Below are 13371 nucleotides of genomic sequence, written 5' to 3' on the forward strand. Positions count from 1 at the left end.
ATAATTATTATCATTATATCCAGTTTTCGAGTTCGATCAATTGCCAGAACCCCTTACAAAAATTTCTGGCACTGACTGCCATCTTGTTAGATGAGCAAGAATACCATACGTCCTCTTTTTCCCGAACATCCAAAAACACTTATACATGTAACACAAATAATTCAAAGCCACATTGCTCTAATGCGAACTATGTCTTTCTCCAATAATTTAAATTGATATACGAGTAAGTATACTATTCGCCCCATTAAATGCAATATAACAAAGTTGTACTAAAAACTCCGACCTTCCCCACATAAATCAAATATGATATTGCTATACTACCTACTATGACCAATAATCAACAATTACGTATATGCAGGCTGGTTTTGAAATGACATTCGTAATACAACTTTACTGGTGATAGTATTATTGATTGATTGATTGATTGATTTAGTTCATTTTACTTCGCGTTTTGTACCTCTTGGCTAATTTGCAAAGATGGGGATGAGTGATAAAATGATGAAATAGATGAATGGACATTCACAAACAACCAAGCCCGAGCGGGATTCGAACCCGGGACCCTTGGCGTCGCTGCGCGATGTGCGGTACTAAATTCGTATTATAACTCTACTGGTAATAGTATGAAACGGAGGTAAATTCGTAACACAATTCTAACGGTGATATCATCAACGGTGGTAAATTCGTGATACAAATCTACTGGTGATAGTATGAGAGGTACTACAACTCTACTAGTGATAATATGAACGGTACTAATTTCGTGATATAACTCTACTGGTGATAGTATGAATGGTGGCAAATTTATGATACAATTCTAACGGTGATAGTATGAAGGGTACTAAATTCGGGATCACAACTCTAGCAGTGATTGTATGAACGGTGGTAAATTCGTAATACAACTCTACCGGTGATAATATGAACGGTACTAAATTCGTGATACAACTCTACTGGTGATATGAAACGTAGGTAAATTCGTGACAATTCTACCGGTGATATCATCAACAGTGGTAAATTTGTGATACAACTCTACTGGTGATAGTATGAACGATACTAAATTCGTAATACAACTCTACTGGTGATAGTATGAACGGTACTAAATTGGGGATCACAACTCTAGCAGTGATTGTATGAACGGTGGTAAATTCGTAAAACAACTCTCTCGGTGATAGTATGAACATGAGGGGAAAATTCCTTCCCACTGGTTGCTATATGTTTTCGTACTTGTGAAGCATACTATCTATAATTATATAACATGCCGATGCTTCAAGATAAGTTACTAGAAAATTCTCATACTCTATATAAAGGCGTATTACGAGCTATGTCCCCCTCACAATAATTCAGTGCGAGACATATGCAATACAAACTCTACCACTTTCCCCAATAATTGAAAGCGATAGAGGAATACTTAAATCTATCGAGTTTGTGAAACTACGCTTGAAAGAGCTAAGAGGAGTTTCCCTTTCTTTCATACATTTTATCAGAAATATAGTATAGATTGTCTGTCACCTCACCTCCTCCGAATACTTCTGGACGAGTCTCAAAGAAGAAAGTTTATTCTTTAAAAGAAAAATCTCCGCCAGTGCGGTGCAGTCGTGCCACTCCTCCCCCCCCCCAACTAATTCCTCTGAGCACCCCTGGCCAGACACGTATCTAGAAATATATTTCGGGGGGCGCACCAAGTATCTCAAAATAATAATAATGTTTGAATTAAAATAAGATACACCCATTACATCCTCATGTTTCCAACTTCAGAGCTTATTAGTTTCCATAATATCTGCATTGTTTTGTTTTGTTGATATTTTCACCACATTCGTGGTCTGAGTTAACAGTAGCGTGAGATATCTTGGTCCTGAGTGTATAGATAATGTGGAGAACGAGCATCAGTATTGTTGAACCACAAGCAGTAACATAATAGTTCTGCTTTTGTTGTGGGTTTGCGACTTTGTTCTTTCCCCTGTACTCCGTTGAAATTCTAGCCGTTTCCAGAATCTACATAACAAAGGGTGATGTACTTTTCAACATACAGAGATAAGAATTATTGATTGTTGCCATTGTTAGCTGGTCAATTGGAAGGTTTTAAGTAAATCCTTTCTCGCAGGTGCGTGTCTTCCTGCAAGCTGGGTTCTCTTCCTTCACTGATGAGATTCTAGAGTCATTATTGGAGATCGATGTTAGAGGCACATTGTTAAAATTAACCTTCTTACCATAGGCTACAGAGGGAGCAGAGAAAGAGAGAAGGGGGAGAGAGAGAAGAGACTTGGAGAGGGGGAAATAGAAAGAGAGAAACCTCAAGGAAGGGAGAGAGAGAGAGAATGGAAGAATATTGATTGATTGATTGATTTGTTGCTATAAGTCCACTTTATGCACAGATAGGCTAATCAGGACTAGACCCAGAGGCGCAGGAACGGAGGGGTACAGGGGTACATTGTACCCCCAATTTTTTTAAGTGCAGTACTGTACCCCCTTAAGTCCTTAAATCCAATTGTAACCCCTTAGATAATTTGACAGGCGCAAGGTGCTACTGTTAAAAGAACCTATTTTCAATTAGGTCAATAAAGAAGTTTTTATTGTTTAGAAGGTATAAGTATTATCTTCCTTACCACAGAAATTCAAACCATTGTAAACTTATTCTACAACATTGTGCTTACTACTAAGCCGCGCGTCAGGCTAAGTTTGCAACAGGTTTTATGTATCAATCCGCGCTGGAACTGAGCACAGAATCTTCCGTGCCAGTCTTGCCTCAACCGCCGAGCTGCTTACATCGCAGACACTGAGAAAATTCACAGTATTGACAACCGCACAACACATCAAAACCCGCATGCATGTCAAGCGGAATATATTTGGGTTTCTTTTTGTCTTCCATTTTAGAAGTACTTTCGGCGCATAAATTATTTAAAAAAATGTGTCATTACTTAATATAAATACGAAATATCTTCGAAACATGAGAGTATTTTTCCCAGGGGGGCAAACAAGTCGCATTTCCCCCAAAAGAGTGTAGTTCCCTAATAACATTGCTTAAATTTGAATTTATTGTGTTAATGCAATAATTAACACATATTATTGTGGCTAAAATGAAATTATATGTGTGAAATACATATTTTTTGGTTGACTTTCATTTTCCAGGGAGGGAACGGCCCCCTTGCCCCCCCTTCCGGACGCCCATGAGCATGTGTGTATATTTCGAGCACGCAAAAATAAAAATAAACAAAGATATAAGTAAACAACGACAGGCCCTCTTGAATTTAATGACAAATTATTGTTTTTGGTTTATAAAAAAATACGTTTATGAAAACCTTTGTTACTGTAAGACACACGCACTTCAAGTTATACCAGAAAAAAAAAAGTATGATTTGTTATTGTGGATATATACAATCAGGTGCATTGTCTGCTGCTATTATTCTGGTTACAATTTATGAATCACTTCACTAAACCTGGATTCAAATCTTGGTCTGTCCATTTCTTGCTAATCATCCATCCCTTTCCTTGCACGGAACAGTAAATATATGCGCCTTCAACAAAGACGTCATTGCCGTCAGTGGGTGAAACAATAAGCCTCCCCCTTCCCCTCTCCCTTTCTCGTCGGTTTCTTCAGCCCTGGCGGTGGTTTTGCATGGTGATATATATATATATATATATATATATATATATATATATATATATATATATATATATATATTAAAAAAAATCAATATAACGCCCACGCCCCTCCCAGAGTTAAAGCACTTCTGGTCCAAATAATAAACATGTTTCTTCTCACGGGGATATCTTTTAATACCGGGGACATTCTTTTGTAGTCAAACAACAAACAATCGTTTCCTCTTCCTAAACTCAAACCGCAAATCATTCAAGACCCGGGATACAGTTCGTGCGCCCATTGACGGCAAATCACCTCACGCCCTGTTTTACTTTGATCTTGTTTCCGTAAGGAGGATTATGCATTTTAAACAACTTGCTTGATTTGAAGAGCTTTTCCCTTCGGATGAAGCCCACAATAACACTCGCTGAACAGGAGACCTTGCTTGATTCAGCCATTCTCGCCGTTGTATAGCACGATTATTAATCACAATAAACATAGGGTTAAAATAGTGGGATGTGCAACACTGGTATCACGGATTCCACGCGCTCTGCAACGTATTCAGTCTTGCTCGACTCGCACTTGGGCTTTAGGGATTCCTCAGCTCAATACAAACTCCAGTTGGCGAATCTGCGGATCCAAGTTCGTCTGCACAGTGATTGCAACCGATCAAGTCCACACCTGCTAATGGATGTATTATTTTGTCTGTATTTTACAAATTAAATAACTGTTTTCTTGCAAGTATGCAGTTGTGTCGGAATAGAACCCGTCTCAGTGGAACTATATTCTTGCGCGCACGTTTGGATCTACATATGCGAAAACCTGCTGCAAGGTTAACCTGACGCTTGGCTTAGTTAGTTCATTGACCTGTGTTCTTGGAAACTTCTTTAAGGAGATGAAAATTGTTCAAAATGTGTGTGGGACGATGTAATCAGGTAAAGTTTACTCTCAGAAAATCACGCTCCAGACGAATGTTCTTTTACATAAAGGGGGTTCACTTTTCTAAAGACGTGGTCGCGTCTATTCCAAGATCCAAATCTTCATTTCTCTTGAACTTTTCAAATGGAATTATCATTAACCAAATACTTGCACATACGAGACGGGGGTACAAGGTACTCCTGTACCTCACCCACAATTTTCATAATTTCCATAACTTTGAAAGAGGGTGTTCGGGAAACTATACTTAAACCTATGTATTACGAGATTTTTCGAAAATAGAGATGGCACTCAGACAAGTAAAGTGTCTTGTTTCTTCTCAAATTGCGAGACAAGACTGACATAAATATCTGCAACATCAAAGCGAGATGATCTCGTTCGAAACTCTGGTATCATATTTGAAGAAATTGTTCTAAATAAATTTAAATGACTATGTCTCTTATCCAAACATATCAAGTGTATATCTTATTGATTTTTTTAAAAAATAAATCGTATATTTTGTTCACTGTAATTGCAAAGTTAATATATAAGTGACAAGTGCGAGTCTGTGCTCCCCGGCTTCATCTATTCACGATAAAATTCCGTATTTCGACGGTTAGAGTTGGCGAGCTGTATCTTTGCGGGTGAACCCTGCCCAAGCACGGCTGCGCAGTAGCAAGGGGGAGGAGCTAGCGGCTGCGCGTCATTATGTTTGCGTTCTGTCCTTGATGTCGACCACCCAAAGGGCGATTAGGTGGCAACTACATAAACGTATCTCTCTCACACTCTGCGCGGAGTAGCCAAGACACCCGCACAGATATAGCTCGTCAACTCTAGCAGCGTCGAAACAAGATGCAAAGAAAAAACGTTATTAAGAAAACTTTTTGCGGAACTGAGTGGTGCTTATATTAAACATTTCGTGGGTCAATAACTTCCGAGTGGAAACCGAAACAAAAATAAGCATAAAGAACGAGATTAACCTTACCACGCAGGAGACGAGATGAGGCTGTGACAGTTCTCGACTCGTCTCATCGCAATATCATTCCTAGGTGAAATGAAATTAACAAAACAGGGTGCAATTTGTGATTTTATTAGCGGGGAGGGAAGAAAGAGCGCGGGAGATATAAAAAACAGGGAGATAGATGAGAGAGAGGAAGATAAGCAGCGATGAGGAAGATAAGCAATATTGAAACGCTATTGTAATGTAAATACAGGTAGAATCAATGTGGTAACGTAACGGTTATTTTTCTTTTCGGTAACAGTCTGATATAGTGAAAACACATTTCACTCGTTTATTTCCGAATTATTTACATTTGTATTTACCTTATATGCATAGCGGAACACTTTTCAACTTGGGATTATGTTTTTTTCACTGAAAAAAACGTAATTTTTCACATTACAAGTATTTGTTGGTCGTTGCTAATTCGCTTTCGTTACACACAAGATGGCGGGCAAATATTGACTCACGTTGTCTATCGTCAGCTGATATGCAGTGTTTCCAAACTTATGAACCGAAAAATGCCGCAAAAACAATTCACAAAAGGTTCTTAAGCGAAAATTGATCCACAAACCATTCACGGAAGGTTAGGTTAGGTTCAGTTAGGTTAGGCAAACATTGAAAATTAAATTGAAAAAAAAAACCGCTCACACGTCATCTTGTAAAACTACCGCGTGGTTGCTACACTGACAGGGGGTTACATAATCGAACGCACAGAACATTTGATTCACGTAGTCGATGGTAATGGTGGCACGAGCTTTCGTGCAATGGAGATACATTAATGTCGAAAATTACATTATTTACCGGCCGATTAAGTTGCACGAATGGAAAAAACACTATTCCCATCTTCCAAAAATCCACAGGAACTCAATTCCGTAAGTAGTTTCCCGTCTTTTCTCCTGTAAATTTGAAGAAATGTGTTTTCACTATATCCGACTGTTATTTTCAGCTCATCCAAAGCTTCAAGATCCATGAAGGTTCCAAAGTACCCTGGAATCAAACAGACGTACGAGTCCCTCAACTTACCAGGCCTTTTCTTCGCTGGGACTATCACCCACTCCTTGGACTTTAGGAGATCTGCTGGAGGGTTCATCCACGGGTTCAGGTACACAGGTAAGAATGCCACTCAGTGTTGCCATTTCTTGGGTATTTTCACTAAAGAAGGCGTGTTTTAAGTAGCCATACAACACAACTTTCCAATATCTTGAATTTCTAGATGAAATATTCATCGAAGTAGCCCAAGTTACCAGACCCAGCAAATATTCTACGACAAAGTTAAAGTACACTCTTATGCTCAGTTGGCCTCACGGGGACTAGTCCTATAGTTTTAAGTGAGATCCGAAGAGCTACACTGATTCGAGCAAACCTTAATTGCTATGCAGTCGAGACACTCCATACATTTCACGATCCAAAGCTGATATACACATATGTATAGTAACTTCTCAATTATTAATTCAATTTTGTATGCAGTTTTGTTAATAACTGTGTATGTAAACAGACAAAGTAACAAAGGGAAAATTGCGATTTAACGCATTGAAAAGTAAATGTTAGATATTAACATGGGCATCCGGAAGGGGGGGCAAGAGGGGGCCGTGCCCCCCCTCCCGAAAAATGAAAGTCAACCAAAAATTATGTATTTCACACATATAATTTCATTTTAGCCACAATAATGTGTGTTAATTATTTCATGATCACCATAAATTCAAATTTAAGCAATGTTTTTTAGGGACAGCACTATTTTTGGAGAAAATGTGCCTTGTTTGCCCCCCCTGGAAAAAAATACCTTCCTTGCCCCTACCTGGGAAAAAACCTGCGGACGTCCATGGATATTAAGTTGTCACAGTTATGGAGTTATAGGGAAGGCTTTAGCAGATTTCATTAGCAAAATCGACCTTTGAGTAAAAAAATTGTATTTTTTCCAAAATTGCAAAGTTATGTTAAATGAGCACAACAGTCGAATTATACAGGGTGTTCCAAAAGTCTCCATACATAGGGAAAAACTACTTTACTCAGTTGTGTTACACAGAATATTCACAATATGGTGGCCATCAAGTCTCAGACACAGATTTGATACATACGAGGAGCATAGTGAAAGTAATGAGCAACAAATTTAAAAAAATCAAAATCCATCAATACACGCAAACAAAATCATCGCAAAATATAGACTTTACTGAACGAGTCGAGGTAGTGTAACGTCATTAGCTTCGATCGCGTGAGTGCAGTTGTTTAAAAATGGCTGACAGTGATGTTTCGTTTCGACAACATGCTGTGATTCAATTCCTTGTTATAAAGGTAATTCGTGCTCCTGAAATTCACAATAGACTTCAGCGTGTGTATAGAGATGCATGCATGGGTGTAGCAATGTTAGAAGATGGGTAAAACATTTTATAAAAGGAAACACGAGGTTCAAGGATCAGCCTCGGAGCAGTCACTCACAACACAAACTGCCTCCACGGAATCCAACACAGGGGAAATAAACGCATATTCTCCACCTCGGAGGCCGAGCGGTTTGAGTGGTCGACTCGCAGTCTCGGCACCGAAGGTTCCACGTTCAAATACCAGAACGGACATGGGTCATCCTTTGCGTGCGTGTTCCTTCGCCAATTTTATCTAGTCAGCACGCATCCTCATAGTCACAATAGCCTACAGGAGTACAAAAGAACTGTAAAATAAGAAAAAAAAGTACGAGAATATACAAAAAGCACCATCAAGTTGCCAAATCAACTCACGTCGCATTCCTCTTTTCAGTGAGGGCCCTTCACCGAATCCTGGAACACAAGTACCACGGAGTCCGCTGGCCGTCCTCTCGCCATCACGTGACGGAGTTGGTGAACGTGGTCGTGAAGAGAATCAACGAAGCAGCCGGGCCTTACCAGATGTTCGGCCTCCTTGGAGACGTCATCATCTTCCACAAGTAAGAAAGAGCTCCATTTACTTGTAGTACCACATTAACCAAATCACACACACACACACACACACATTTATAGCAATTTTGTATTATTTTTGTACAATTTTGTACAAGCGAAATAACCGAGAAAAATCCAAATCAAAAGTGGCACTACAAGTAAATGCTCTAGTACATTTTCGAGAATCCGAAAATAAGTAGGGCAGGAATTTTGTACTATTTTTTTGTACAATTTTGTACATCGAATCAAACTTTTTGTACAGGTCAAATAAGTACATGTAAATGGACCTGTAAGAAAAGGCCTTGGACTTCAATTAGACTGTCGCTACTTTTTCCTAAATTGTGCGAACAGGGAAGAGATCAATAGCGTTTAAAAGTTTTGCAAGATTCAAGTTTACTTTGTGCACACACTGGCTAATAGGAACTGGACTCAACCAGCACCAGCCTCTCCCGGAATTTTGCCAAACAATGTCGAACTTGAGAATATGTTTACAATTTTTGGACTGAAATTTCCATTTAGAGGCAACCAACAATGGAAAATTACAATTGGAGGAACAAAAAAATGTAATATATGGTTTTCCAATAAGAACGATATGATTTTACATTGAAATAAAATAAAGAACTATTTCAGATACAACCAAACTTTTTATATTATTTTGAAGCATAGTAAGACATTATGTTTTGAATAACACATCATTTAAGTGTCCACCTCGACTTCGTGCACACGAGTGAATTCGATGAACCCAATTTTCGATGACTTTGTGCAATAACTCGGGCCTAATGTTACGAATGCAGCGTTCGATGTTCAATCTTAACGCATCAAGGGTTCGTGGTCTGTTTGCATAGACTGACTATAGATTTCAAATAACCCCACAAAAAGCAATCTAAAGGAGTTAACCCAAGTATTTTCGTTCGCAAAATACGCCAAGTTGTCGTTCTTCTAAGCCCTAATTATTGAGCACGACGAGGAATCGATAAATTTGGAACCTCTGCAATGCTACCTCTTACAGCATCAATGTTCTCTACACTTCTTGCATTTCGACTTTTTGTTGGTACGGGTTTCGCATCGTGAAGCGTAAAATCTCTTTCAAATTTTTCAACGATTCGAGGAATAGCAAGCACAGAAGGGCGATTAGGCTATGTGGACCATAGTTTTCGCGAAGTGCACGTTGAGTATTCACAAAATAACTTCTATTTTCATAATTTTTTTGGATAATAACCAAACGTTCTTGAAGCGTGTATTTATCCATGATGAATTGTCACAGTATACTAAAGTAGTGACGGTTATAACATTTGAAGCATAGTTGCCAGTTGCAACGACCCAAGTTACGTCGTAGCAAAAGATTTATTGTTTATTTGTTTAATTTTTGTATATACATGTTCGTTTTACCCAATGTTATTTGTTCAAGTGTTATCACACGTATAGGAGGGTCTGTATGGTCATACGAAAATTTTCTGTGCGAGGTTGGCAACTCCGCAGAAATAATCGAGTTGGTAACGATGGAAAAAGTTAGAGATTTTCTTTCGTTCTTGCGGTTTGGTTATAAAAGAAATGATAAAAGATGACTTTAATGTAAGGAAAGATGATTTTAATGTAAGTCTAACTTTGTGATTTTTCAAGGCATTATGTGAGTAATCTTGTGACTATTTCTTGTTTCTAATCTGCAGCAAATAGCAGAATTGAAATTTAAGTGAAAGATTTGCCTCTGCAAGGATTTTCTAAAGTAGATATTGCAGTGGAAGTGTCTTTTAAACGTGTGGAGTCACGTGTGTTAACTAGTTTCTAGTTAAATCAATTTACTATTAATAAAACGTTAATTATGAGATATTAAGACTGTTACTTAAACCCAGCAAGACCATGAGTGTAAAAGAGTTTTCGTACTCCTAGCCGGGGACGTAGCACAGTTCATTTTAAATCATATCATTCTTATTGGAAAACCCTTTAAAAGAACTTCTTTAGTGATCGAACAAATTTTGACCGTGTCAAAGAACTGCAAAGAAACCCTGAAGTACATTAGTAATATTCCATTTAATAGATAATCTGAGTGCGTTTACATTTCCAAACACAACAGATTGATCAGGTTAGAACAGGGCAGGAGGCAGAGATTTCATTTCAAGAAATGACCAAAATAGCGGGGACTTATATTTAGGAAACGTTTTACTGTTGGACTTACTTATAGAGGGTTATTCAAAAATAAATTCACACTTTGAAATGATTGTAGCTTGTGTTGTTATTGAGATGTGATAATGTGTGTGTATGAAATGAGTAACTCAAAAAGAAGTTTTATATCAGTGACAGCTTGCAATCGTAGTACCTGCCAGTGACGATACGTGGCCACTTTTCCCAAAATGGCTACTACCCCGACGGAGAAGTCCTTTTGTGCTATGGAGCTTTGAAAGTCTGAGTCCACGACCTCAGTGTGCCGCATATTCAGGGCCAAATTTTAAAAGGCTCCACTTAGCAGTCTTTAGCTCGGTACGGCACGAGATGTTAATTTTCTTGGACTTTGGAGGAATGTTTACCAGATGTCTTCCACCCGTTCCCCCCGATGTTGATGACCTCACACTGCGTTTGTCTATACCGAGTCTTCCATCTCTATAAATTTCCTTACCCAATCGTAGATAGATTGCCTGCCTTTTAAAATTCGGTCCTAAAAAAAAAAGAGAAGCTTCTCCGTTTGAATAGCAGCCATATTTGGGAAAAGTGGTCACGTTGCGCCTCTATCAAGTACAACAATTGCAATCGGTGGTTGAAAAAAACTTTGTGAGCAACTCTTTTCATACATACGTAACACATTAGCACATCTCAATAACAAGTTACAATCATTTCAAAGTGTGAATTTCTTTTTTAATAACCTTGTATATTGTTAAAATATCAATATTACGAACCGACGGCAATGTCGATATATTACGGATATGTGTGTGAGTAATATCAACATTGGCCGACCAAAATTATTAAAAATCGTCACCAGACAATATGCGACACCCAGTTTGAGTTTGTTTTAAGTTCAATTTATGCACAGAAAGGTTAATCGAGACTGGACCTAAAGTTTAAAGTGAGATCCGAACCACTATGTGCCTCCACCGGGTATCGATCCTGGGACCCCTTGCGACACCCTGTATACAAGTATGTACATACACACACACACATATACATTCCAGAAGTGTACAATTCCCATCACACACACCTAGGAACACCGTCGCTAACTCAATGTTTCTGTGTTTCTTGCAGCAATATGACAGAGTTCGACATTCTGCCCGAGGTTCCGGTTTCCCTCTTGGCACGGCTGACGGAGCTGACAGGCCACCGCGCAGAGTCTGTTCTTGTCGTCCTGCTGGAGTATGGTCCGGACTTCTCGGGGCCTGGGAAGGACACCTTCCGGACGGACAGAGCCACGGGGGACCCTCTGGAGGCCCACAGATCGAACTTCCTGCATCCTGTGTTCTACTTCTACCAACGACTTCCTACAGGTAAGGGAAGAAACAAGTCTACGGCTTAACAACACTGTTCGACTTGTTTCCATATTTTGGAGGCTGAACCTGTTTCCATTATTGTTTGTTTGCACTGTTAAAAATGGTTTAGTCAATAATGACTAAATTGATATCTTCGCGCGGGTTTTTCAATTTTGACTAAATTTTAGTCAAAAACTGAATAAATCCACATCAGGCTTGAGAAGTAGTGATTATTCAATTTTGACTACGTTGTAGTCAAAAAGTGACTAAATCTAGGTCAGGCTTGAGAAGAAATAATAATTCAATTTTCACTAAATTTTAGTCAAAGAAATGAATAAATCCACCTCAGGCTTGAGTAGAGGTGATTATTCAATGTTGACTACATTTTAGTCAAAGAGTGACTAAATCCAGGTCAGGCTTGAGAAGCAATAATTATTCAATTTTGACGAAATTTTAATCAAAAAATGAATAAGAGCACCTCAGGATTGAGTAGAGGTGATTATTCTATTTTGATTACATTTTAGTCAAAAAGCGTCTAAATCTAGGTCAGTTTTGAGAAGCAATAATAATTCAATTTTGACTAAATTTTAGTCAAGAAAATGAATAAATCCACCTCAGGCTTGAGTAGAGGTGATTATTCAATGTTGATTACATTTTAGTCAAAGAGTGACTAAATGCAGGTCAGGCTTGAGAAGCAATAATTATTCAATTTTGATAAATTTTAGTCAAAAAATGAATAAATCCACCTCAGGCTTGAGTAGATGTGATTATTCAATTTAGATTACATTTTAGTCAAAAAGTGTCTAAATCCAGGTCAGTTTTGAGAAGCAATAATAATTCAATTTTGACTCAATTTTAGTAAAAAAAAATGAATAAATCCACCTCAGGCTTGAGAAGTAGTGATTATTCAATGTTGACTACATTTTAGTCACAAAAATGAATAAATCCACAGGAGGCTTGAGAAGTAGTGATTATTCAATGTTGACTACATTTTAGTCAAAAAGTGACTAAATTGATTTCTCACTTTTGACTATATAACACACTGAAATGAAATGACTAAATGCATGTAGTCACTTTTGATGAAAATCGGGTCGGTGCTATTTTGAGTAATGGATTTAGTCAAAAGTGACAAAATTTGCTCGTTTTTGACTAAGTCGATTTTACAGTGTTTGGTTATTTTGTGTCACTTTCCGGCACTTCTGGCTAATCGCGACGATGGAAATGAATCGTTATTAGATTATACGAGATGAGATGAAAGGGCAGTCAAAAGAAGACACGGAGAGAACAACACAAGCCCCACAGGGAATTATACTGGCTTTGATTTTGTACTCCAGTATGTGATTGATTGATTTGGTTTATTTTACTTCGCTTTTCTGACGCTTTTGGTTCATCGCTAAGATGAGGATGAAAGATGATATTGATGACATCGATTCCAGGCCGGAATTCGAACCTGGGACCCCTGGTGTCGTAGCGGGCTATGCTAACCACTCCGCCACAGAGGTTGGCTAAAACGCGAGTCTTGTTGGTCTG

The 13371-nt window shown here is 38.4% G+C and overlaps 1 protein-coding gene across 1 annotated transcript in view; it reads left to right on the forward strand.

Moving 5' to 3' along the window:
* The window catches only part of LOC145998602 (FAD-dependent oxidoreductase domain-containing protein 2-like), a 257130-nt gene that overhangs the window by 228564 nt on the left and 15195 nt on the right, over positions 1-13371 (forward strand). The window contains exons 8-10 of the mRNA XM_083135051.1: positions 6433-6596; positions 8232-8397; positions 11621-11859. Of these exons, the coding sequence (XP_082991177.1) occupies positions 6433-6596; positions 8232-8397; positions 11621-11859 (569 nt within the window). The remainder of the gene's footprint in view (positions 1-6432; positions 6597-8231; positions 8398-11620; positions 11860-13371) is intronic.

The sequence above is a fragment of the Lepisma saccharinum genome, chromosome 14, assembly GCF_977018435.1.
Source record: "Lepisma saccharinum chromosome 14, izLepSacc3.1, whole genome shotgun sequence".
Lineage (NCBI taxonomy): Eukaryota > Metazoa > Arthropoda > Insecta > Zygentoma > Lepismatidae > Lepisma > Lepisma saccharinum.